Here is a 25,857-nt window from a genome sequence, read left to right as displayed (position 1 = left end):
ACAGCCATAGTTTAAGCTTTAACTATTTAAACTTTAAGCATAACGATACAATTTCAATATTTTATGCTTTTTATGGTAGCAAAAGAAATCAAAGAATCAAGATTTCAATAAATTGGATTTTATATTGATAAAAAAGAAGATAGAATCTACATAATGTTTCCATGGACTTTTTTCGTATAAACATTAATATATAGAAGTAATATATAAAAAATATATGAACATTTCACGTAAATGGAATTTTTGAAATCTTGCAGTCCGAATTGAACCAGAGAACTAGATCTAGCAGGCATCTGCTTTACCCAATGACAATTTGCACCCACGGATATGCATCAACCGGCCGTTTTATTTTATCGTGGCATCGAAAAGTAAATCTGACCATATAGTTCCGCCGGTTTTAAAATGGATGTAGTTGACGCTACTGTACGAGCTAGAAAAGGCGTCTTTCGAAAAACGGTGGCGTGACCTTAGAATATATATATAAATGGAAGGGGAATAGTTGATTGAAAAGTGTCGGAAGGAAGTGAGAAAGAAAATCGTAGTTGCCTCTCTCTTGTGAATAACTGTACATACAAGCATCGTGTCTGTAGTATACATACTTCTCATTGGACCAAACCGGTAAGCTGTGCATGCGCACTTTTGAACAGTTACTCACAAGAGAGAGGCAACTATGATTTTCTTTCTCACTTCCTTCCGACATGTTTTTCTATCGGGAAACAAAGGCATTCCCCTTCCCCTTTATATGTATATGTTCTAAGGGCGTGACCATAGACATAGTATATCTAGACCGATGAGTGTTGAGGAGTGGGAGCCGAGGTGCACGTAGAAAAGGACATACTCTGTTTCGTGCCCCTTGCGTTCTCTCTCGCTCGCACGTAGCGTGACGAAAGAGAGCGCTATCCTCTAGGCGAACGAGAGAGAACGCAAGGGGCACGAAACAGAGTATGTCTTTTTCTACGTGCATCTTTATCCCCACTCCTTAAATAAAGGCAAACGCTCGATCTAGAATATCTAGATATACTATGTCTATGGGTGTGACCTTCTCTCTATCCGTATATCAAACTCCATTAGAACCTCCCATAAGGCGATAAGGTTCAGTAATCGTCTTGTGAATATCAACCCAGTTGGCTGCGAGCGCCACACGTAATGGAGTCGCTTCAGTCGCGATTTTATGATCGGTTGGGAGGCTTATCGCGCACAGTAATTTTGCACAGTGCGATTCCTCAACACGTTACGTTTCATCTCGTTGACATTCCGTCCGATTTTTCGTGAGCGCGTCTTCGCGTCAACCGGTGATTGCGATGTACTTGCTCTAAGCTCGCCCTTGCAAGGCATATGACATTTGCTGATCGAGGCCTGCACTTGTGTCTCGCCATTTTTGTCCGTCGTTGTCCCGAGAACGGTTTCAGAGAACAAGATCTCTGTCGTATTTTTGTCGCGTGAAAACAATCGTAAAAGTGATCTTCTCCGAAATTGCGACGCTCCAGTATTGGTTCCGCGTAAAAATCAATTTTTTATTCCCTACAATTCTGACGATTTGATCCACGAGAGAAAGAGAGAGAGAGAGAGAGAGAGAGAGAGACCGGTCTCTTCTGGCAAGGATCAACGCTGGACTTCTCAAAGACATCCCAGGATATATATTCTAAGGATTTCTTCGAGATATTTTAGCAGTCTCCCCGATTCACGTGCCGGTGGGATGCTACATTGAAGCAAAGCGGTGGCAATCTTGCATGGACCATTCGCAAGAGTGAGTATAGATTGTTGTTATTTTATTGTACAATTCGGATTACATCATATAGGTGTGTAATTATCTAGTATCAAGCGGTTGACGTAATATATCACTGTCAATTGGGATTTGATTATGTCGATGAATTATTTTGTATTGAAACGGTGATTAAAAAATACACACATGTACACATACACAAATGAAAAGTGTGTTTCTTTCAATATGTAAATAAACAAAATAAATATAAATATAAACAGAGCTAGTAAATATATATTTTATATATAAAGTCTTTCATTATTATCGATATATCAATACATTCCAATTCATGGATTATTTAAAGAAAAATGTTTTAGATTGACTTTACTCTATTTTATGAGAAACATTCCGTGATTAGTATAGTTTTGTTTCAGGTGAGGAGGCATTTCCAAGCTCTCAAGACAGCTTTTATTTATTTCAATCAAACTATAATTTTTCTTGTACATATCGATTCTTCTCATTATTCTGTATATATAAAAGTATTGAGATAGAATTATTGAAAGACCCATAATTTACAAAATATCTTATAATGTATTCTGACATATGACGTGAAATATATAATATTTCATAAACTACTTTACTAATACCTACTAGTTTACTTTTTAATGATATTTTATACTATCTTTATAATGAAGAATATGTAATGTAGAATTTTACGCGGAATAAGATAAATTGATTAATATAATCAAAACCACATAATTGGATTAAACAAAATATAAAATAATTGCATTTAATAAAAATATGCAATTATACATTGCAGATGCAATCAATAGATGTTATATAGAATCATCAATCAATTCTACTAATTATCTTGTGAAAAATTTATATAACGAATATTTTTTTAAACAAAAGGGTGAATTTATTTTACAAGAGATATTTCATATTTTTGTGACACTTTAAAATTCAATGATGCCTTCTTATCTGGAATAAAGCTATGCTTTCTCATTTGAAACAGCATAAGTTTAACTTAAAAAAATTTTCTATTGGTGTTACTAGAGTACTTTTTAAAATATTTGAGTGTATTGATTAAAATAAAATATCTTGTGTGTGTATATTAGTATATTTTTCACATAAATATTAAAAAAAATAGAAAGATATTTCTTTGTTATAATCTCTTAAAATGATTTGGGTTTTCCATATTTCACACATACGAACATGTCCATATAAAAAGTACTGATGATTTTGCAATGTGATAAAAAAATTTTTATATATATACATTTGTGTGTAAATATACATAGAATATATGCACATCTATTATTTTTCTTCATAATTTATACAAAAAAAATATCAGTTTCACATAGAAAAAGTACACACACACACATATATTATGCCAAGATTTTGTCTAGAATATCAACATGATATAACAATGATAAAATCAATAATTGATTTTTGTTTATATATATGTATATATGTATAATTCTATAACAATATATCTTTAATAATTATATAATTTATCCAAAATATAAAATTGATAGAAACTAATTAGTGTACATAGAGGATTACCGGTTAATTATTATATTATTATACATTTAATTTTATTCATTTTTGTTACAAGTTGCAATAAAAAATATAATAATAATAATAATTTTAATTTGACGATATATATATGTACGCTCGCGTGTATATGAAAGTGTATGAGAAGTCACGCAAATGACAGATCGCTATTAGTAAAATAATAATTATTTTTACCTTCTTGGCAAAAAATAACATTAATAATAGTTTATACAGATGCAATCCATTTTTTTCTTGATTCATGATGTCGCATAACGCAATTATCAAATCAGTAAATCTTCTGAATATTTGTTTATGTGTGAAACTTAAACTATCCGTTAACAGGAGTACTAATTAAGATTCATAATGATTAATGAAATCAATTAATGAAATAATTTATGTATTCATCATTTTCTAAATTAAAACTTACAAGAAAAAAATAATGTTGCGCATGATTTTTATACATTAAATATTTTTTTATATCCAGAGAGAGAGAGAGAGAATTTTATACTATACACAAGAATCTAATATAAAATCCATAAAATCACGTCTACATAGCATTGCGTTTGTATAGATAATACATTTGTCAGTGTGATAGTATAATATTATACTATGAGCTTTAGTAGTATATCGTCATGTTATGAGTCATCAAATGTCAGTTATAGCTGTATTTTTTATTAGACTGCGATTGCAAAAAGAAATCGCAAGTAACGCATTACATCGCGATATTATTATAATAACATTGTTAAGATCACGTAAAGAATGTTAATATATAAATGTATTAACAAAAAAATTGTGATAGAATATAACAATTCTTCGATTCGAAAGCTGTTTTTCAAATTTCTCTTTAATTTTTTAAGAAAATTAAATTAAAAAAAAAATTAAATTAAATTATTTTGATTGAATATTAGATTTGTTAAGTCTTTTATAAATTTTAATTTTATTGCAGAGTTTATATTCATAAATAGAATAATATTTATAAAATACTATTTATTATATTATTCTCTATATATATTACTTGTAAAAAATATTAGGATACAAATATAAGCATTTTATACAAAGTCTCGTTGTTTTATAGTATATATATATATATATATATATATATATATATATATATATATATATATTTATACATATAGAGATTCTAAATATATTTTGATATATCTTTTACACGCGCTAATAAATTAAAGAAAATTATAATATAAGAATACTCGTGTATGCATAATTCCTGCGCGTTAAATAAACATTAAGTTTCCAAGTATTGCATAAAGTTATATAACCAATAGTTTCTAAAGGAAATACGGGTTTCTTTTTTGCAGATAATTCCGTAACGCCTTTTTGATGATCAATCTTACATTAGTCATATCACTGAAATGAATCAGTCGAAAGTTTTTGTCAGCGTGAATTAATAACGCTTTTTATTAACATTTAAATTAAATTTCTTAATATATTTTTCATACACGTATCTAATTTAAAATATTTTATAATTGATTTAAGACATTTAATAAATTTTGAATAAAATTAGTAATAAAATTTAATAGTTAAAAAAAATTTTAAACCTAACACACGCAATAAAATATTATCTGTATTTGATTTGGAAACATCCTATATATATATATATGTATATTAATATATAATATATTGATTTAATATTAATCCATTCATGTAGCTCTGTGAGAATATCGCGATTTATATATTTCATCCATGTGTGCAATTCTGCAGCGCGAATTTTATAGGAATAGAAGAACGATATCATGGCGCAAGCGTTGCGCACCTTTCACCCCCGACTGATACTATGCACCCTTTTTGGAGTAGGGATGGATTCAACAGGGGGGTAAGCTAAGGCGAGCCTTCAGTGAGAAGACTAAACGCGAACTCGCGCGTTGCGGTTCCCGTAGCGATCGAAATTACACATACACACACACACACACGCACACACATACATACATACATACAGACAGGGTATATGTATCCCCTCTCCGTTTATACACACACATATATTTATGTACATATATGCAGATATTTATATGGTATCAATATTTTTGTACCGATAATTAAGTGACATTTTTGTATCTCAATATACGTCCACGAGAGAAAAAGGATCATTGTGTACATACATAGATATATGTATATATGGTGTAAAATTAATAGGCGCGGCAGAATTCACCGTTATCGATGGGTAGAACGGATATGTCAAAAACGCTCAACGCCTATAGAATGTGAGTAGAGCATATAAAATGTTCCTTATCTTAATCTTTCTGTCAATAATTTCTTCATAAATCCCTCGTATAACCGCATCTTTAAAGTGATAAGAAATAACACCGTGTATATTTACGAAGTTTTCGATTGTGCAATGATGATATCAATAAAGTGCACTTAAAGCAGCAGTTTTACAGACCTACAAGTTAGCAATTTCTTTTCTGTTAAATTTATCGATTTATTCGCATTTATATAAGTCTATAATATCTGTATAAACGATTTTCCAAATTCTATATTACTATAACTAATTATAACTAAGTAGATACGCGTTCGTTTTAATATTTTTAATTCTAGATATAGTTTCTTCTGTTCATTTTATATTTTTTTATTTATTTGTCTGCGATATATACATATATAAATATCGATTTTATATTAAGTGCGAAAAATACAAAAAGCCATAGCTGAGACAGATATACTTGCCGATTACATTGTTATTATATTATTATATTCGATTGCTATCTGTATACCAGACCTAGGAATTGCACAATTGGCGTCAGACGCAATCGATCGCCAGCTCGCATCGTGGCGCTGCGACATTATTACGCTCATTCGACAATATATATATATATATATATGTATATATATATATATATATATATTTAGAGCGAGAGGTAGATATATGCAATTTTCGTGTACGAGATAATCGAAATATAGAGAGCTTCTTATATTAATATATACAGGATGTCTATTTCCTGGGAAACCTGGAATTTTCAGAAATTTTTTTTTGCACCTACTAAAAATCAGAAAATTCTCATAGAATTTTATTGAGATTTAGGGAATTTAAAAGAAAAATATCTCTCTTTGATAATTTCGCTCTTATATCGTAGCAGATATAAGCCAAGTTAAATTTTAGTAATAAATGTGTATTAAAAATGTATATTTTGGATTGGTCTTTGGTCCGTTTTCAGCATAGATATCCACACAACATCTTGTTACTTTGTCTCTGAAATATTTTGTATATTCAGTTTTAGAAATTAAAAAGAAAAACAAGTAAGAATTTCAAGGAAGTGTTGAAAGCGTAATACAATGAAGTAGAAAAAATATATCCATCTTTTTTCAAGTCGATAATTTTTATTGATGAGTTTTTGATTGCAAGATTTCGGTAGACAGTGCAAAGAGAGAGAGAGAGAGAGAGAGAGAGAGGGGGGGGGAGGGAAGAGGAAATCTTCTTTCTATCGGTAATGAATACCGTTACATTTCAGTATCGAAATTCTCAATCTATTACGTGCTTATGTAAACATGCAATGTCTCCATCACTTTCGATATCTTACTTCCTTTTTCATTTATCTGATGAATCAAAACTTTGATTGCAGTTACGACAATAAGGAAATTATGGCTGTTACATTAGCTTAAGAATTTATTAGGCTGATCAAACAATTTCTTTTTATTGCATTAATAAAGAAAAGATTGACAAATTTTTTTTTTATCTTAATAGACGCACATACTTGATAGATTATATAATTTAAGCAATTTTTTGTATATTTTTCTTTCCGTTAATTTTTTTTCCTTTATTTCTTTTCTTTGCTTTAAAGAAGAATGAAAAAAAATGTAATCTTATAGTAACTTTTTAATTATTGAGTTTTCAAGTTTTAAGAATTTATATTTCACCTCTAGATTATTCTCACTTTTTTTTTTTTTTTTAATAGTTCTAATATTTTTCTAAATGAAATTTTATATAGATTTTTTTTATAATAAAAGTTTTTAGTTAATTAATTTCTTAGATAGATGCGAAAAAGAAATACTTTTATTATCTTTTTTTATTTATCTTTATTAATCAATTAATTCCAGATGATGTAGATCAGAATAATTATATGCTAATTTAAAATAATTTATAAACGGTTTTTTATTTATAAAATTTGATATATATATATATATGATATAAAAAATAGAAGATAATTCTCAGAGCAGAAGCAATTGAAAAGGAAATAATCGTGTAGAAGTATGTGAAGGATTCGTCCTTTTCCCTTCATGGCTTCTAATTTTTCTTCCCTTGTATCTTTCGAAATTCATCATCAGGATAATTTTCAGAATTGCTCTAAGACTCGAATCACGATTCCCTCTATGTATTTGTTGTTTTATATCATGGTTTATATAGTGTTTGGATGATTAATTTGACGATAAATCTAATGCGGATCATTCAAATTAGTTGATTTAACATCGTTAATTCAAGATCAATATCACTCGCCAAACATTGAAAGTTATTATATAGTGAAGACCAGAATTGAATAAATAAACTTTGTCGCGAAGTCGCTAGGTTCGCTTGTAATGCCCATTATTTGTTGGATGAGATCAAGGTTTACGAGTGCCTGAAAACTTGACTTCGACCAATAGCTCAAAATATTCAAGTATGAGAATCTACCATATACAGGATCGAACAGATTCAATTGGAACATTTCTGTTATGTTTAACTATTTTGTAATATCTGTCGAATAAGAAATATAACAAACGGAAGGATTTTTAATCGGAATAAAATGGAATTTTCTCACGGTCGGAAAAAAGTTGATTGGTATTGATTGGTTATTTTATTTTGCACTGATGATATAGATCGATTTCGATATAAATTCATAATTATCAAAGAAACACGATGTTATGGAAAATTCATTTTTTGATTGTAGTCATGAATAGATTTATAATAAAAATCCTAGAAGAGAGAGAGAGAGAGAGAGAGAGAGAGAGAGAGAGAGAGAGAGAGAGAGAGAGAGAGAGAGAGAGAAGACAACCTCTCTTTACCGACTCCTATTGATTATATGGTGGTAACACGGATCGTTCTTCTTCACCATCGAATTTCCAACAGTGCTGCACTTCTACAGGTCGATTTACAAAAAAGATGGTATGAAAATCTATTCGCAATAGTGCTGGAAAAAGAATTTTACAAGACCAACCTCTCATCCGTTCATTATAATGCTCTTCAATTTTTCAAATTAGATATTTAATGTTTAAATTGTCGCATTAAAACCTACAATTTCTTGATATGCTACACAGCAATTTATAAAAATGCGAATCTTGGAATTTGATTTTTGAGAAGATTTTGAATGAAGAGTTTTAAATGAGCACGAGAGCGATTTTGTACAATAGTAGTTTTAAATGTATTAAAAAAAATTATTGTACTAATATATTATATTTTTAAATATTTTTGAATCTTTTTTCCTTTGAGACAGTTCTCCTTTTTTCCTTACACATACTTTCATCTCTGCATTACATTAACTTGGATTTTTTGATAGGCTATTTATATACTTTTTTTCTTAAATCTTTCTCTTTTATCTCTTTTTTTTTATTTTGCGTATATTTTATTTAAAATATAAAAAAGATTAAAAAAAAAAAAAGTTGTAAGTATCGTTTGTTTATAACGTTATGAGTAAAATTTGTTTCTCTTGATATTATGCGACTATGCATATTATTGTTAATATTTATTTAAATTTATTTATTTAAGAAAAAAAACCTATTTATTTTCTTAGAAAAATAAACAAAATTTTAAGCTATGAAAAATAATATAATAATTATAGTGTTACAGACCAATGCAAAATAGAGTTTAATCACATTTTTTTTCCAATTTCCATTGTATTGTATAATTACCTGTTTTATTCTGTTTTATTTCGTACAATTTTTTATATACATACTCTATTTAAAATTTCAATTTTTACTTGTCTTGATAATTTTTATAATTTTAATGTTTGACTTGACAAATTGCATGTTCAGTATTTGCATAGGTTGAAAAGAAAATATAAATAATATAAATAAAACGAGATATTAATAGTATAAAATTTATCAAACCTGCTTTTGATTTATTTTGATGTTATCGCGATTTTTTTATTTTTTTTATTTTTAATCTATTCTATCTCATTCTATCTCTTATTCGTTTCGTAATATTTTATTATTCTATTCTATAATTAATTCTATAATAATTTTACATTGTCATATATACAATTCTATATAATAATATAAAATTTAGAAACCAATATCTCTCTCTCCCTCGTTTAATGATACAAAGATATAAGGATATAAAGATGATTAATTAAAATATATCGAAATATATCTCCCCGTGAATCGTCCTGTATTCGTGTCTGCTTTGTCGGAACGGCGTGAGCGCCGCTTTATCGCAGTGCGCCGACGTCGAAATATTGACTCGATACCGCATGTTTTAGAGACCAGCACGTAGACAGTTCTAATACCGCCCTGAAGACATGGGGTAAGTTTTCTCTCTCCTCATCTTCGTCCTTCATTTTGTTGGCGACTCTTCGATCAAGTGTTGTCGATCACGTTCGAGTTATTCACACTGTCCTGTCGTCGAGAGTTTTCGGGACCGCGTACTCCTTTTGTTTTCAATGTCCTTCTCGACACCTCGGAAGCGCTTTGGCGCCTGTCGTCCATATTGCAAAAATAAAACTGTGCTATTTAAATATTTCTGATTTTGTATATTATAGGATATCTGAATGTATGTATGTACGAGAGCGAATATTTTTTATTTACATTTTTCTTTTAGATATTTAGCAGTTTGTACTCTCTGCTAAAACATAAATATCAAAAATTATATAATGGAAAGTAAAAGGCAGAAAAAAAATTTAAAGAATCTTTTTGTAGATAAAAATAAATTTCTATTTTCATTTTCAGTAAAAAAATCGAAAACATAGGCAGAATGACGGCGATGACGCAGGAGGAAATCGTGGCCGGTGCACGAACAGTCGCTCAAGGCCTGGAAGCTCTTCGAGTCGAGCATGGTGGCTTGCTACAGGGCTTGCAGTCTCAAGACGCACCAGCTGCCCGTGACAAGGCTAGTCTGTTATCCAAGATCATCGAAATGATCGATTTGGGCCTAGGCGAGGCGCAGGTAATGCAGGCGTTGGCGAGTCATCTGCAAATGGTGGAAGCGGAAAAGCAAAAGCTTAGGACGCAAGTGAAGAGGCTGTGCCAGGAGAATGCCTGGCTGAGGGATGAACTCGCTGGTACTCAACAGAAGTTGCAAGCGAGCGAACAAGCCGTAAGTACCTTTGATATATCGTTTTTAATTTATTAACGGAGTGTCTATCGTCTGGAAAAATATGAAAGACTTGAAATTCTCAGGGATTTCTTTTGTACCTGGAAAAATTTATTTTAGAAAAGCATCAAAAACTCATTAAAATATTCTCTTACATAAAATCTGATGGAACGACCGATAACAGCATGCTAGCAAGCACAGGATGGATATTTTGAATAATACTTATAAAAGTAATATTATTTAAATAATGTCGACGCGAAAACAGTCGAAAAATAAAAATAGAAAGTAACAAATATTAAAATAATATTTATCGAATATCCTACCTAAGTCGAATAATGTATACATAATGGAATTAAATAGACTCATATATATGATCTTTTTTTATTTGCAAGTAGCTCTGAATAATATTGAAATTTATCGGAACATTATACAGTTTCGAAGTAATTTTTATTAATCGTAGTGAGATAATTGTTGGCTTTAATACATCTTTCATCTGAATTTTTGTCTAAATGTAATCAATCAAAACTTTTTATTCAGAAACATTGCATTATCTCTGTTCATTAATCAGAAATTAATAACTTTATTTAGAACTTAACAAAAAAACAATAAACTTTTTGCACTATTCTAATGCAAAATAATGAATTAATTTTACTTTTTTATCTCTATTTTTTAATAAAATTTTATTTACACAATAAGGACTTGCTACTTATGGTTATATAGATGTCAACTAGAAATGACGTAATTTCGATAAGAAAAGTGCTAGGCGGTTAATATTTAAAAAGAGAATATATATTTGATAATTTTGCAAATTAAAAATTCTGCTTAAAATAAAAAAATAAAACTTATTTGGCACGTTTTAAGTTACAGAATTTTTATGCTATATTATTTAGGTAAAATGTTTCATTTGCTTTATGCTCTATTGCTATTTATTCCATATGTTTTGAAATTAAATTATACAGATGACATATAAGAGAATAAAGAAAAAGAATATTTTCTTTTAATAATCAAGTGTTTTTTTTTATTTTTTTTTTTTTATTGATCTAGACAGTTTAATTATTTTATATAGTCGGTCATATTATAGAATTTTGAGAAGTGGATTTTAAATGGATTCAATTCCTATTGGTAAAAAACAATGCGAAATCATGATAGACAAAAAAGACGAGTTAGTTATAACATCGATGATAACAGAAAAATTGAAAACAATTATATAAGATAATATGATAATACGATTGTATGAGATTAGTAATAAGTGATAAGATAATGCTATCGAACGGAATTATAAAAGAAGACATTTATCTATTACATAGCTAGTTGTATAAAATGAAGCTAGTTATATAACAATAATGGATGTACAAATACAAAAATGTGTGATATGGATGTAAATTAAAATGGATGTATTTTAATATCAAAATTTAAAACTCTTTATTGCGTAAAATCGAATTTTAAAGTTTTAAAACTAAGACGGAAAATTTTCAACTTAAAACCGAAATGTAAAATTCCCAGTTGAATTGTTCGAAGAGAATGCTGTTATGTTATGGTGTACATGGAGACATAGCAGGATTGCTTCATATAGATATTTATACTAAATTAAAAAATAAGATAAATTACATGTATGGACAACATTGATGAGAAAGTTACGTTTTGATTGCTTAAATAGCAGAGAACTAGAAAACATTAAACAAAAATAATGGAGGACTTGAACAACTATACTATATCATCATTAAGAGAAAAACTGCGATCTAGAGGATTACTTACAGAAGACAATAAAGCGACTCTCATATCGAGATTACAAAATATGTTAGGGCATCAGCTAATGAATCAGCCGAATCCTGCAGAATTTCTTGCAAATGTTGAATTGTCAGTTGAAGCGGACAATGCAAATGAAGGAAATGCCAATTTAGCAGAAAGAGGAGGAGAACAACCAACGGAAAAGTTGATACAAGAGCTGATAGAAGAGATCAAGTCCGTGAAACGAGATCTTAATTCTATGAGACGTGAAAAGGAATCGCTGCAACGGAAGCTAGATTTTCAAAAACGGAAAAATGAGTTAACGTAACGTGAATTGGACCAAATTAGGCAGACTAATAATATGTCTTTGTCTTGTGAGGTTCGGTCAACAATATCGAGCGTTACTTCGACAAGTTCAAGAAATATGCGTCCTGAATTTAATGGGAAAAAATATTTGTAAGTAAAGCTGTGATGTGTTATTATTAATCCTGCAATAAAAAAAGCTGCTAAAACTAATGTCGATTATCATTAGATCCGAGACCTGAAAGATCAATACATCATCAGCTATCTCGCGAGATGACAGTTGGAATACAATGAGGAAGGCGATATGCCGAAGCGACAAAGACCATCGTATATATTAAACGACATATAATATAAGAAGAATAATATTCATCGTATATATTTCAAGAAAAAAATAAAAAATCTCGTACTACTATATTTAAATCGAAACATATGTAAATATAAAGTATAAGATTTCTCCCACTGATCTCCTTGAAACACATTTTATCTATATTTTGAATTGTATAAAATAAATTATGAAAATTTGTTTAAAAAAATATTCTTGTGTTTTTTTCTTTCGTCAAGTTTAAGAATCTTAATTCACATGTATATATGTACGAATTTATACATATAAATATGCAATTTAAAAAACGAGATTGGTAGGAAAGTTATTATATAGTTATAACAAATTTTAATATAAAACCTCAATACATATATTGTAACCCACATGAAAGAAAAGGACTTTTTCTAAAAATTATATCAAATATGTTTGAAATATCAGTTTGAATATATCCTAAAATAATTTTCCACAAATTACTACGTTCTATAATTTATAGTTTTCATAAAAAATAATCGCATTTTGAAGAGAGAGTGTGCAAGACTGCTCGTTCATCATTGTAATTAGTCTGTTATATTTGTGTATTTCGCAGGTCGCTCAGTTGGAAGAAGAAAAGAGGCACTTGGACTTCATGGCCAGTATGCGGCAATATGATCCGGATCCGTCGACAGAGGATGAAAACGCTAAGGATCGACCAAAGGACGATCCCGTGGTGGATCTCTTTCCGGATGATGATGCGGATGATCGTAATAGCAAATGTAGGTGAACCTGTCTAGACTAATATCGCAAAAATAAAACTTCTAAACATATAAAAATATTTTCCAAAAATAATTTCATCTTTTCATGAAAAATTAACAATAAATATTAAGGACAAGAGCAAGTAATTTTTTTAGAATAATAATAATAAATAGAAAATTATGAAATAATAAATATATAAAATGATAAGATTAATTGAAATAAAATCAGTTTAATATTGAAATTCTTTTTATATAATTATGACTTTTGATAATTAAGAGGTTAACGCAAAACATTTTATTCGTTAATAAAAATTTTTGTTGTCTCTTTTTAGCCATATCTCCGACTCCGCCATCGCAGTTTGCCCAACAAGTAAATGCCGGTTACGAGATACCGGCGCGTCTGCGCACATTGCATAATTTAGTGATTCAGTATGCAAGTCAAGGCCGTTATGAAGTGGCAGTTCCTTTATGCAAACAAGCATTGGAAGACTTGGAGAAGACTTCCGGCCATGATCATCCTGATGTGGCAACCATGCTGAATATCCTTGCTCTCGTATATCGAGATCAGAATAAATACAAAGAGGCTGCGAATCTCCTGAACGATGCGTTAGCGATTCGAGAGAAAACCTTGGGTGAGAATCATCCTGCAGTGGCAGCGACTTTGAACAATCTGGCGGTGCTATACGGAAAACGAGGGAAGTACAAAGAGGCTGAACCTCTATGCAAGCGAGCGCTGGAGATTCGCGAGAAGGTGTTAGGTCGCGATCATCCGGATGTTGCGAAGCAGTTAAATAATCTAGCACTGTTGTGTCAAAATCAGGGCAAGTACGAAGAGGTGGAACGCTACTATCAGCGTGCGCTTGAGATTTACGAGGCTAAGCTAGGTCCAGACGACCCGAACGTCGCTAAAACGAAAAATAATCTGGCATCTTGTTACCTGAAGCAAGGAAAATACAAGGATGCCGAGGTACTATACAAACAGGTGCTCACTAGAGCACATGAGAGAGAATTCGGCGCCATCGATGGCGACAACAAGCCAATCTGGCAGGTACTATGAGAACTACTACATGAATCAGTACTGTATAGTGTCATTAAAGCTGCAAACAAAAGCTTAAAGTTCCTACATTTAAATAAAAAGAAAGAAAATAGTCACTTGTAATTTATTCATTATAATATTCTTTTCAAAAACGATTCCTTTCATGCTCTTACAATAATGAATATAGCGCTTGTAATGTGGAAGTTCATCATTTTTTGGAAACAAATACAAACTTCTGTAAAAATTTTTATTTGCATATATATCTTCAATAATTTTAAATATTAGATATAATTAGAAGTTAGCAAATTGCAAAATTAATAGCAATTAACAAAAATATTTTTAATAACAATATTTGTGTCATAGCTATTAACTCGAATCTACAATAGGTGATAAGAAATATGAACAATCACGATCAAATATGAGGAGAATAATCAATTGTTATTAATAATCAATTGTAATTCCTTTACGGCTTAACGCTTACTATACCTATTGTAGATCCGGCCTTAACTTACGCGTGTTACTCGAGTTAAAAAGTTAATAGAAAAAAGAAGAATGGAATAAAGTATTCCTACATGAACCAGTTTTTTTTTTAAATATTGTAAGATGCAAAAGAGATAAAAGACAAAAAACATAGATTATTTAAATTTTCTATCATGTTATATTATTTGAGTAATAAACAAAGTATTATTTCTTATTTATACAACAATGAAAGAAAGAAGAAAGAAAGAAAGATTATTCATAAATTAGAGACATAAATTGTTAATACATGGATTGAAATATTTAATAGAAAATATTCAAAATGTGCATTGAAATGTCAAATTTATTGATATAAAATTCTAATATAAATATATTTTTTAAAAATTACTGATATTTTTTTGTTAATATAATAGTCAAAAATATTGATGAAATTGTTGCAATAAAATTAGAAGAAAATATAAAATTAAAAATCACTGAAAATTTTATAAAGAAAATTTATATAATATCTTATGTTTTTTGTTTAATTATGCAAAATCTATTTTATATAAATTCAAAATTTCTATATATTATGGCATTTATAATCAGCAAACTTTAATTTATATATCAAACTTTTATATATTACAAAAAATTTCTTCTTATATTTAAAAAAATAGTTTGTTGTAAATAATTAGTTATGTTCAATTCAACATGTAACTTCTAAGAAATCTGATCGTATCTAAAAGTTGCAAAATTTTCAAACTCACCTTTATAATACTTCTCTGTTTTATCTTAAATGTTATCATTGATTTATTATCTCGGGCGTATTGAAAAGATTACTATAAAATTTATAGCGGTATTTTTCTGTTATAATTTTTTTTCTGATATTTTATTTTATTCTAAAATTGAGAAAATTGAATGTGTATTCTCGATACACTCTCTCTGTCGAGTTTTTAAAAAATCTATTTTTGATCACTTTTGAATTAATCTTGTGATTTCTTCTGTTTTAGGTAGCTGAAGAGAGGGAAGAAAATAAGCACAGAAACAAAGAGAACACACCATACGGCGAATACGGCGGTTGGCACAAAGCTGCAAAGGTAGATTCTCCTACGGTCACTACGACTTTAAAGAATCTTGGCGCACTTTATCGAAGACAGGGCAAATATGAGGCCGCGGAAACGCTTGAAGACTGCGCCATGAGATCTCGAAGAGAGGTAACATTTGTATTTATTAAAGGAAAACACATATAAATAATATAACTAACAATATTTCTTACATTTCCCATATGCAGCATGTACAGCAAGTAAGTAAAAACTACTTAACGATTTTGAATTTAGTTTTTTAAGTATCTTGCATGGTGTCTGCATTTTGCAGAAATAAATTTTATTTTATTTTATTCATTTTTTTATTAGATGTTTTAATCGCTCCAATTTCAGTTTAGACTAACTCATTAACTACCATATGCATGATATGACAAAATGTATATTAATTGATACATAATCAATTAATACAAATAGTTTAAGAAAAGCTACATTTCTTTTTTCAGACTCTATAAAATTATATATATATATATATATAAAATGTAATACATTTGACACACACAATAACGATAAAGTAAAAAGATATTAATTAGAAGTTTATTATTTAAGACTTTAAGGCGTTGACAATTAATATGTTAAATAACCAATTTAAATTTAAATCTTTAAGTTACTAAAAGTAAAAACCAAATTTTATAAATTAGGATTGATATAATAATTAAAAAAAAGAATATAATGAAATTAAAATCAAATTTTCGAATTGAAATAATATATAATTTATAATACAGCCATTTGTTCTTATCTTTTTATAGGCATTGGAGCTGGTAAACAAGGCACGAGTGGCGCAACTGCTGGGTGATGAGAAGAGTTCCACCAGACGCGGCTCGCGGTCAAGTTTAGCCAACAGCGAGCACGAGCAGAGCCACGAGGAGGTGAGTCTTCCTTCTTTTTTTCTCTCTCCCGTTCGTCATCTCAACGTACAAATTAGCAATACGCACATCCGCATGCCATGCAGTAGCTGACACGAACACTTATAGTCGTCTACTATCCTTTTCTTCTTTCTTTTTGTTCTTTTTTTCGTTCCGCCTCGTCGTTCGTCTCGTCCGGCACAACCTGATCGAATTTTGATCGAATTCCATCGACGACCGCTCACGTACGCATGCGAACACAATCGAATGCAGGCGAATAGCTCATTAGTGCAAAGGGCGCTACACGAAGGACAATCGGCAACAGGCAGCAGCCAGCATCAACACGACGCTAGTTCTAATAAACCCGGTTTTAAAAACAAGATCTTCCAAGCTTTCGGCATTCACACATCATCTACGTAGGCTAAGCAGATCCCGTTTTCTCTTGATCTTTTATTCCGCCTGTATCGTTATATTCGTTCTCTTCAGCAGCGTCTTCTACATTTTCTCTTAGTTTTTATTTCCTTTCTTTTTTTTCTTCAAAGCTTGATTATGATATCAATTTTATTTTGAATAAATGAAAATATAATGTAACTCTGAAGAGAACGGAACTATTATAAATGTAATGTAACACTAAAGAAAACGATCTAAAAGGAATCTATCTCAAATGTAAGGAAAAGGATCTATTTCAAATGTAATATAAATTAACGAGGACAAATCTATGTTATGCTTTCGTTCGTTATCAATTAATGATTTTCTCGGTAGGACGTCATTAAATAGATAGATATGTAGAACTTTATAGAATGAGCAATTTTTTGAATGAGGTTTGTAAAGAGAAAGGTATATTTAATTTCAATCCTCAAAACTACCATATCTGGCAATTATCCGTATTGATCAATTAATTTTTTGATACTTTTTAGTTATAAAGTAAAAGTAAAATATAAAAAATTATTAAAATATTTAAAAGATAATTAAATTAATTAAATTTGAAGCGCGATGTTAACATTGAAAGTATAATAGAGAGAATAAAGTATTAATTTTAGGATTTGTTGTGTAAACTCTAAAAATTTTACAATTATCTTGGGGAACCTATCAAATTATTATAATTTATCATAATTATTTTCATATATAAAAATAATTCTCTTTATGTATATGTGTGATGTAAATTTGTGTAGATATCAGATCCTTAAACAACATTATGAAAGAATTATAACTAGCGTTAAAACAAAACCTTAAGAAAGAATTAAAATTAAGAATTAAAATTAAATGTTGAAACAATATTAAGAAAGAATTACAACTAAACACTTAGCATAGATGAAGTTTTTCAAATGAGAGTACTTTAGTATAAAATTATTTTCTGAGGTTCCTCAAATTATCTATGATAATGCGGCAATTGATTGTTTATTTTGAGAATTTTATTTAATAAGCCTATATATCAATATTTTCTTCTTTGCAGCAAATATGTGTTTTCTTGCACACTGTAAGATTTTTTTCTTTTTTCTTTTTGGATAGACGATAAAGACGATGCATTTCTCTTTATTTATATGTATGTGCATGTATATATACACATGTGTATATATATATATATATATATATATATACACATGTGTCTGTGTGTGTCTCTGTATGTGTGACTGTCTGTGATATTAAGCATGTAAGAAAGTTTTGACTATAGGTTTGTGCATACATATACTCACATAGATTGAAACTTTCTTACGTATTTTAGCATTAGATAGTCATATGCAGGCTATAAAACATCGTTCTTCGATTATATATAAATATTCTATATAAATTGCATTTACATGAAACTAATCTTTCAGATAGATTTCTGTTTACATCATGGATGTAAGAAATAACTGGACTGTGACTGTAATCTGATGCGAGATGTATGATAACGAGGAACATATCAAGCCATATAACTTATTAAACACACAAATATGTGAAATTTAATATTGTAATAAGCACATAAAATTTTTGAAATTCCAAATGACATACATTGATATTAATATAAGATGTATAAATATTTTTATACAATATTTTGTAAGGAAATATCCAAAAATGGTATATTTACTTTCATTGCGCTTTTTTGAAATTATACCAGAAACTGTAATGTGATATAGTTTATTACATTTGTTCTATTTCGTTTTCTTCATTTAATTATACTTATTCTTGCTTGGAGCCATTTTGCAGCCAATTCAGTTATTTTCTTACATCTATAACTCACATAAGCAAACTGCAACAATTTAACATATTCGGCACGTTGTATTTAATTAGAAGAAAAAAATGAACGAAATAAGAAATTGATATAAATTGAAAAGTAGAAAATTTATTTTAAAGAATATCTTAATGGAAAGACGTTAGTAGAATGTGATTCTATTTTTTACTTGCAAAAAACACAATCTATAATATTATGAAGCTTTATTCTTTCTTTCATACTATATGCCTTGATAGAGAAAACATCTTTACCTTTCTTTTTCGACATAATTTGATGAAACAATTCATATGTCATTCAAAAGTACGTAGTATTATGCTATATAGTTGCTTTGCTTAACTATATAATGCGGTATAGATTCGCAAAGACGACATAATTTTCCAAAGAGAGAAATGACAAAATATATTAAGAATTAAATGGCTTCGATAAATATAATAGAAAAAGATGTCTTACATAATAATTTTCTCAATATATTCTGATTTTTACATAATACAATTACCAGATGAGATGTTTACGATACAGTTTAAATAAAAATCGAAATTCATTGTGTGAATATCATCGAAAATACGTATTTTAATTTTTTTAAAGTAAACAGATGATATATAGAACATATTGTAACAAGTGTATTTTTTCTGATTTTTATACAATTTGTATCGTAAAGATTTCTTTCCAACTTGCAATATAATAATATATATTCAGTGTAAATATCTACGATAACTGCAAACGTACGTCTCGGATGTCTGTACGTTGTAAAAATATCGATTTAAAAATTCAAAATGTGACTTTCAGCGATATCCTCATTACAATTTATGTAAGACTTAAAACAAGATTGTAGCAATCTCTTTAAACTTATGGCACATATTGGGTGTTTGGAAGATATATTTTATTAATAGCCATAGATATATTTATACGTTTTTTTTACAGAGAGAAAAATATATTTTAAATATAGTTTGAATAAATATATATTGAAGATATTAGAAATATACTTGAATTATATTTGAAATATATTTTACAGAGTGGCAAAAAACGACGTAGGCAATATTTCTTATAAGATCTCAATGGTGCATAAAAGAAAGAAAAAAACTAATATCTTTTTTGTTGACTTTTGCGTCGAGAGACATCAAAAGTAAAGTGATTTTGATCGAAAATGTGTGATGAATTTTATATATTATATGAAGCGACATTAATTTTTTTAGATAGAAAATAATTTGTTAGATAATCTAATAATTATTTTATCCTTGATTAAGTTAATGATGGAAAGCTAATGATGTGACAAAAATAATGAAGGTAGTGCCTTGAGACTTTAATAAATGATAAATAAATTATTTTCGAACGGAGATTTGCGATTTTACTTGATTTTATTCCATTCTGCGATATTTCGATATTTTTTTATGGTTCTTTATTATAATTTATTAAATTGTGATGGAATAATATTTAAATAATTCTATGTTCATCTTGCTGTGATTCGAATTATATAAGCTGCCTCAGATCAATTAATGAAATTAAACTAAATTTTTTTAAAAAGAAATATTATTGAAATTATTATTAAAAATTAATAAAATTGCGAAAAATTACAAACAATAATGTTATTAGATCAAAGTCAAAAAGACACGCATATATATATATATATATATATATATATATATATATATAATAAAAAAAATATTGAAACTTCGAAATATCTTAAAAGTAAATATTTTTGAAAAAAATATTAATACAAAAGTAAAATTTTAAACGATGTATTAAATGATAAATGTGTTCAAACAGATTTTGCCAAGTGTCTGTTACAAATTTTTGTCAGCAGAAAGGCTACAAATTTAGTATACAGAATCTGTTAATTTTGATTATGTTGACAAATTGTCAGGACAACTGTAACAGAACTTGCTAACAGAATCTGCTGTCAAATTATAACTAATAATGTCAGAGAATAGATGCGTTCTCTCTCTCTCTCTCTCTCTCTCTCTTTCTCTCTCTCTCTTTCTCTCTCTCTCTCTCTCTCTCTCTCTTTCTCTCTATCGAGGTTCACTTGATCTGAGACATCTTATACATTCTTGTATTGTAATTAGATGTGTAGAAAAAGCTGTAATTCCAATAGGATGTATGTAATATGTTGATATAATGAATGCAATATTGTATTAATTTTATTCGCACGTAAAATTTGTGCACTATTCGTTCTCTGGATCAACTTGCGTTGTCGTTTTTGTTTCGCTTTGATTCTTGAATATAAACTGAACTGGATCCAGAATACAAGATGACAATGATAATAACGATGACACAGCGGAAACGTATCGCTTCTGGATGACAAATGGATATATATATATATATACATATGATAATAAGGTGCGTATTTTTTTGTAGAACTAAAATTCCTTGTTTTTATGTCCTTAATGCACAAATTATAATGGATTATAATTATTCTCGATTATTTTCTCCACTTTTCTTAGATCTTATGTTATCTTTGTTTCTTTTAAACAAACAAAATATCTTGTACTAATAATATTGAAGAAGCAAATAGATAAAATTGATAAATTTAAAAAAATGTATTTATTCTGTGTAATGAAGGTATGCGTTTCTGTATTTTTTACATATTTAATTCTCTAATAATTTATCACCTGCTTCTTCAATTCTCGTTGCCCAATGATTAATCACTGTTCTTGTTATGAAATTCCCAACTATAATAATAGTAATAATAATATATTAAATATATAATATTATGTAGTAATAACACACACTTTATATTGAATATACAATTAATACAGATTGCAAAATGAGTATTAATATCAATATTTAATAATTATGAACATTTCAGGATAAAGTACAAATTTGCTATTATATGGAATTGCATGCTGAAGTAATAATTGTGCACCATAGTTGTTTTCTTGATTTTTTATGCTTGCCATGACGATGATATAAACACTATTTAATTAATTTAATATTGTGCGTTTCTCTTTCAGTAGTAATATTAAATTTTTTATAAATCTTTTTAGTAAATAAAGAATATAATTGTATAAATATCTTGTGTCTTTAATCGAAATAGAATTAAACTATATCAATCTGTAAATTCTTTATAAAAATATTCTGAGGAAAAGATTAAAACTTTTTCTTTCTCACTGTAGTTATACGTATTACGTTATTAAAAGCAAGAAATTACAAAAATCATTTTTTTTGTGAAAAAAATACGTTAAAATAAATTAATTTTTACACGTCATTATTCACGTTTAATAGCATAGATCGTTAACATATATCGAAAATTTCTTGTCTTTCTTCATTTGTATTATCTTATATTAGTAAATTCAACTCAATATGTATGCGTTCTGCATTTTCAATAAAAATGGACGTTATGATAATTGATCCAAGTTTATAATTTTATTAATTCACGAACAATAAAAAAAAGTCTTCAGTATATTTTATCAAACGCAACTGGTGGCATATGAAAAAATTTATTTCGACACATTTAGCAGAAGAAAAGATTCACATGATTTTTCGATTCTCACATGCCACAATTCAATACATTAATAATTACATAATAATTGCAATTGTTAATAAATAAATAGATTTTGTATCAAGAAAGTATATTTAATAAGTTAGTAACGTTTTCTATACATTAAATAAGTTAGTAATTTTCTTATAATGTATAACACAGTTCACAAGTTTTTTTTTTTTAGATAGATATAAAAATTTGGCGGATCCGGATTCAACATAAAAAAAGCTAAAAATAAGAAATGATTATTTTTATTTTTGTATTTAATACAGAGTTACTTTTATGGATTAATATTTTTATTTTTGTATATGTCATAATTTAAAAATTTTGTTAGATTATTAGATTTTTATTTAGATTACTTACTTTACTTTTCTAGTACGATATAATATTTCGGAGCAATTAAAGACACGAGATTTTTTTATATTTTTGAGACACAGCTAATCTTCCTCTTCAAACTTGTTTTTTTTTGTTCTGTTGCAGGACTGGAAATACGCTTTTCGCGCGAAGTAAAAAGCTTATTTATTGAAGAAAACTACTAGATTTTAATCTCACTGTGCGGATGATAAGACAAAAAGGGACTTTGTAACATTAACCGATAATGATGTCCGGATCGTCTCGTTTATGTACACACAACACACATTCCAGCTGCTTCTTTCCAACGAAAAAAAGCACTGTATGCGAGCTCCATGTTGCTGCTAGTTTCTCACTCATAACTTTAACTGCGGAAGACTTGTAGCGCGAATTAATCTACTGCGTTTCGAATGTTATTATCTGAACGAATTCGAAAAATATCGTGTAATCTGAATCAAGATCCAAAGGAATTACGATCACTTACTTCGCATATCTATATCAATATTATTACGCATATATACATTATCTTAATACTTTCTTCGATAACGCGTTATTATTTTAACTTGAATTATATCTGATCAAAATAGAATCGCATATTTGTGCACATTATGTATCATCTGATATAGAAACATATTTTACATTAATTTCTTCAATTTATTTGTATAATTGTTAATATCTATTATATATTTATATAAACGTATTATCTGTACGATAATGATTAGGTTAAAAATTTTTTTAAAAAAAAGGAGACATTTTTCCTTTTGTGCAACAATCAAAGAAATTTTTTTTCAAACCCCATCTTAAGTATACTTTTTGAAAATCCATACATTGTAAAAAGTGAATTTGTTTCTCACATTGAGATCTTCTAGACATAGTTTTCTGAAATTCTCATGATATAAAGTAATTAATAATATAAATTCGCAAAAAATCTCCATTTCCAAAAAAATAATTTTTTAGAAATGTAGGTTTAAGAAAGTCTAGTATTAATTTGGAGTGAAAAAAGGATTGATCTTAATAAATAGACAAGACAGCGATATTGCAGCCTGAGGTTTACGAGTGCAAAAATTGTCTACTTTTTCAGGCGATTAAGAGGTGATGTGATATTGAATTAGTCAATGCTATGCCTACGATACACTGCGTTTTCTTATACTAAATTATTCACACGTTTTTTTATGCTAAATTTTTTATATGCGAGTTAGTAAATGTTTTTTTATTAGAAATACGTGAAACAATACACAGAATATTTTTAGTTGTTATTTTTTTCTATTTAAATTTTTTTTTCCATTTTAAGTCAGTTGGTTTTTTTTTCTAAATTGAGAAGTTTTTTTTATGCTTCTCTTTCATTTTCTCACCTGATCACGTGATTACCTTAGAATGAGAAAGTAAATGAAAGATAGACATTTTCGCTTTATTTATATATTATTAAAATATAAATTAAGAGTAAAAAAAAAAAAATCTTGGAATAGAGAAAATTTTCAAGGCTGATATTTTTAGAATAAAGAAAATGACTCTCCGATTTTTTATTAGCTTGTATACAATTTAGCAGGAAAAAATGCACTATATGTGTTCTAAGCTATATAGTTGTGAGTTAAAAGATCGCAATTATTTATATTTATTTTCGATGAGTTTCATTGAGTTCTGATATGCATTAAAATTTTAACATTCTTTTCGAATATGTACAGTTAGCATAAAAAAGATTTCTCTTTTAGTGCTCTTGTCAAACATATTTAATATTGATTAGTGGAAAATGTGTTTATTAAGGATATGAATATCGCTCTGTAATTGAAATCTTACAATAAAATCTCTTATTAGAATTATTGGATTTGTTCCAAAAGTTACAAAAGTTTCAAAAAGAATATCTTTAGCTTTTTATTAGAGCAACTATATATCTAAGAATTCTAAAGATATAAAAAGAGAATTTTATTATAATTATTTAGATATTTTTAACGCGCGACTTATCATTCTTGAATTTCGATCGATTTGTAATGGAGAATTATAAGGGAAAGAATAATATACACATATATACATATAAATATGTATATATATATATATATATTCATTTTATGATTTTTTAAGAATTATAAAAAATAGTATTATGTTGTATTATTACACAGAATAATATATTATTACACGAGAATGCTTGACTGTGTGTGACTAATTGATTTTGTCTACTACTTAAGTTTTTCCATATGTAATGGTTCTTTACTTTAACTTTTCTTAATTTTTTTAATTAATGATATACGATTGATTTCCTTTATTATTTATTATTTAAAGACTGCAACTTTAAAAGTATTTCATATAAGGAAAACCTATTCTCGAAAGTTCACAGAAAACTAAATTTAAAAAATTTGCTTTTATTAAGAATTGTGTATACGTCAATAATGAAAATTGTCCCAACGAAATTATGCAATTTTGTTAGCATTGAGTTTCAATATTGGATTTGTGTGTTTAATTCACGAATCTTGCAATCCAACGTGCGAGAAAAAAAATATTGAATTTTTATATGCTCGGAAGAGAGAGAGAGATTTGGTCTTTTCTAGAAGCTTATTTTTTATTTTTTTTTAATGCCCGATGTTCTTAATTGTCATTATTTACGTACGCTTTAGATATATTTCGCTTTGTCTGAGAGCCTAAAGGCCTAAACTTTCTTCCGATTTTATTTCATTTAGTGGATATCAATCGTCATGGGGTCTTTTAGATTCCGTAAGAACTTGTAAATCTTAACTGGAAAAGAGTTTCTTAAACCCCTTAATGTGTAATGAATATAATAATAATAGCTTACAATTTTAATTTTTCTAAGAAATATATATATTTTTTTTT

At 28.3% G+C, this 25,857-nt stretch overlaps 1 protein-coding gene across 5 annotated transcripts; it reads left to right on the top strand.

Annotated features, from left to right (window-relative positions):
• The first annotated feature begins 1,136 nt into the window (after window positions 1-1,136).
• Klc (kinesin light chain) lies at window positions 1,137-25,857 on the top strand. Of its 5 annotated transcripts, none has more exons than XM_070313280.1 (8): window positions 1,137-1,744; window positions 10,118-10,484; window positions 13,418-13,583; window positions 13,895-14,610; window positions 16,062-16,265; window positions 16,343-16,354; window positions 16,901-17,020; window positions 17,270-18,579. In XM_070313280.1, the coding sequence occupies exons 1-8, from the start codon at window positions 1,728-1,730 to the stop codon at window positions 17,414-17,416; spliced, it is 1,749 nt and encodes a 582-aa protein (XP_070169381.1). In that variant the 5' UTR covers window positions 1,137-1,727; the 3' UTR covers window positions 17,417-18,579. The 5 variants fall into 5 exon arrangements, with proteins under 5 accessions (XP_070169381.1, XP_070169374.1, XP_070169368.1 ...); XM_070313267.1 differs by lacking the exon at window positions 1,137-1,744 and adding an exon at window positions 4,936-5,469; XM_070313295.1 differs by lacking the exons at window positions 1,137-1,744; window positions 17,270-18,579 and adding exons at window positions 4,941-5,469; window positions 23,167-25,857.

This window comes from Polyergus mexicanus, unplaced genomic scaffold (genome assembly GCF_030449975.1).
Source record: "Polyergus mexicanus isolate NDT 795.1 unplaced genomic scaffold, iyPolMexi1.0 SCAF_2, whole genome shotgun sequence".
Taxonomy (NCBI): domain Eukaryota; kingdom Metazoa; phylum Arthropoda; class Insecta; order Hymenoptera; family Formicidae; genus Polyergus; species Polyergus mexicanus.
Note: the sequence above shows the minus strand (reverse complement) of the source record. Positions and strands in the feature narration are given on the sequence as shown.

Coding starts and splice junctions, on each gene's coding strand:
- Klc (XM_070313267.1), top strand. CDS start 5,426: ATGGGTAGAACGGATATGTCAAAAACGCTCAACGCCTATAGAAT. Junction 10,485..13,417: donor TGCAAGCGAGCGAACAAGCC/GTAAGTACCTTT, acceptor TGTATTTCGCAG/GTCGCTCAGTTGGAAGAAGA. Junction 17,021..17,269: donor ACGAGCAGAGCCACGAGGAG/GTGAGTCTTCCT, acceptor AATCGAATGCAG/GCGAATAGCTCATTAGTGCA.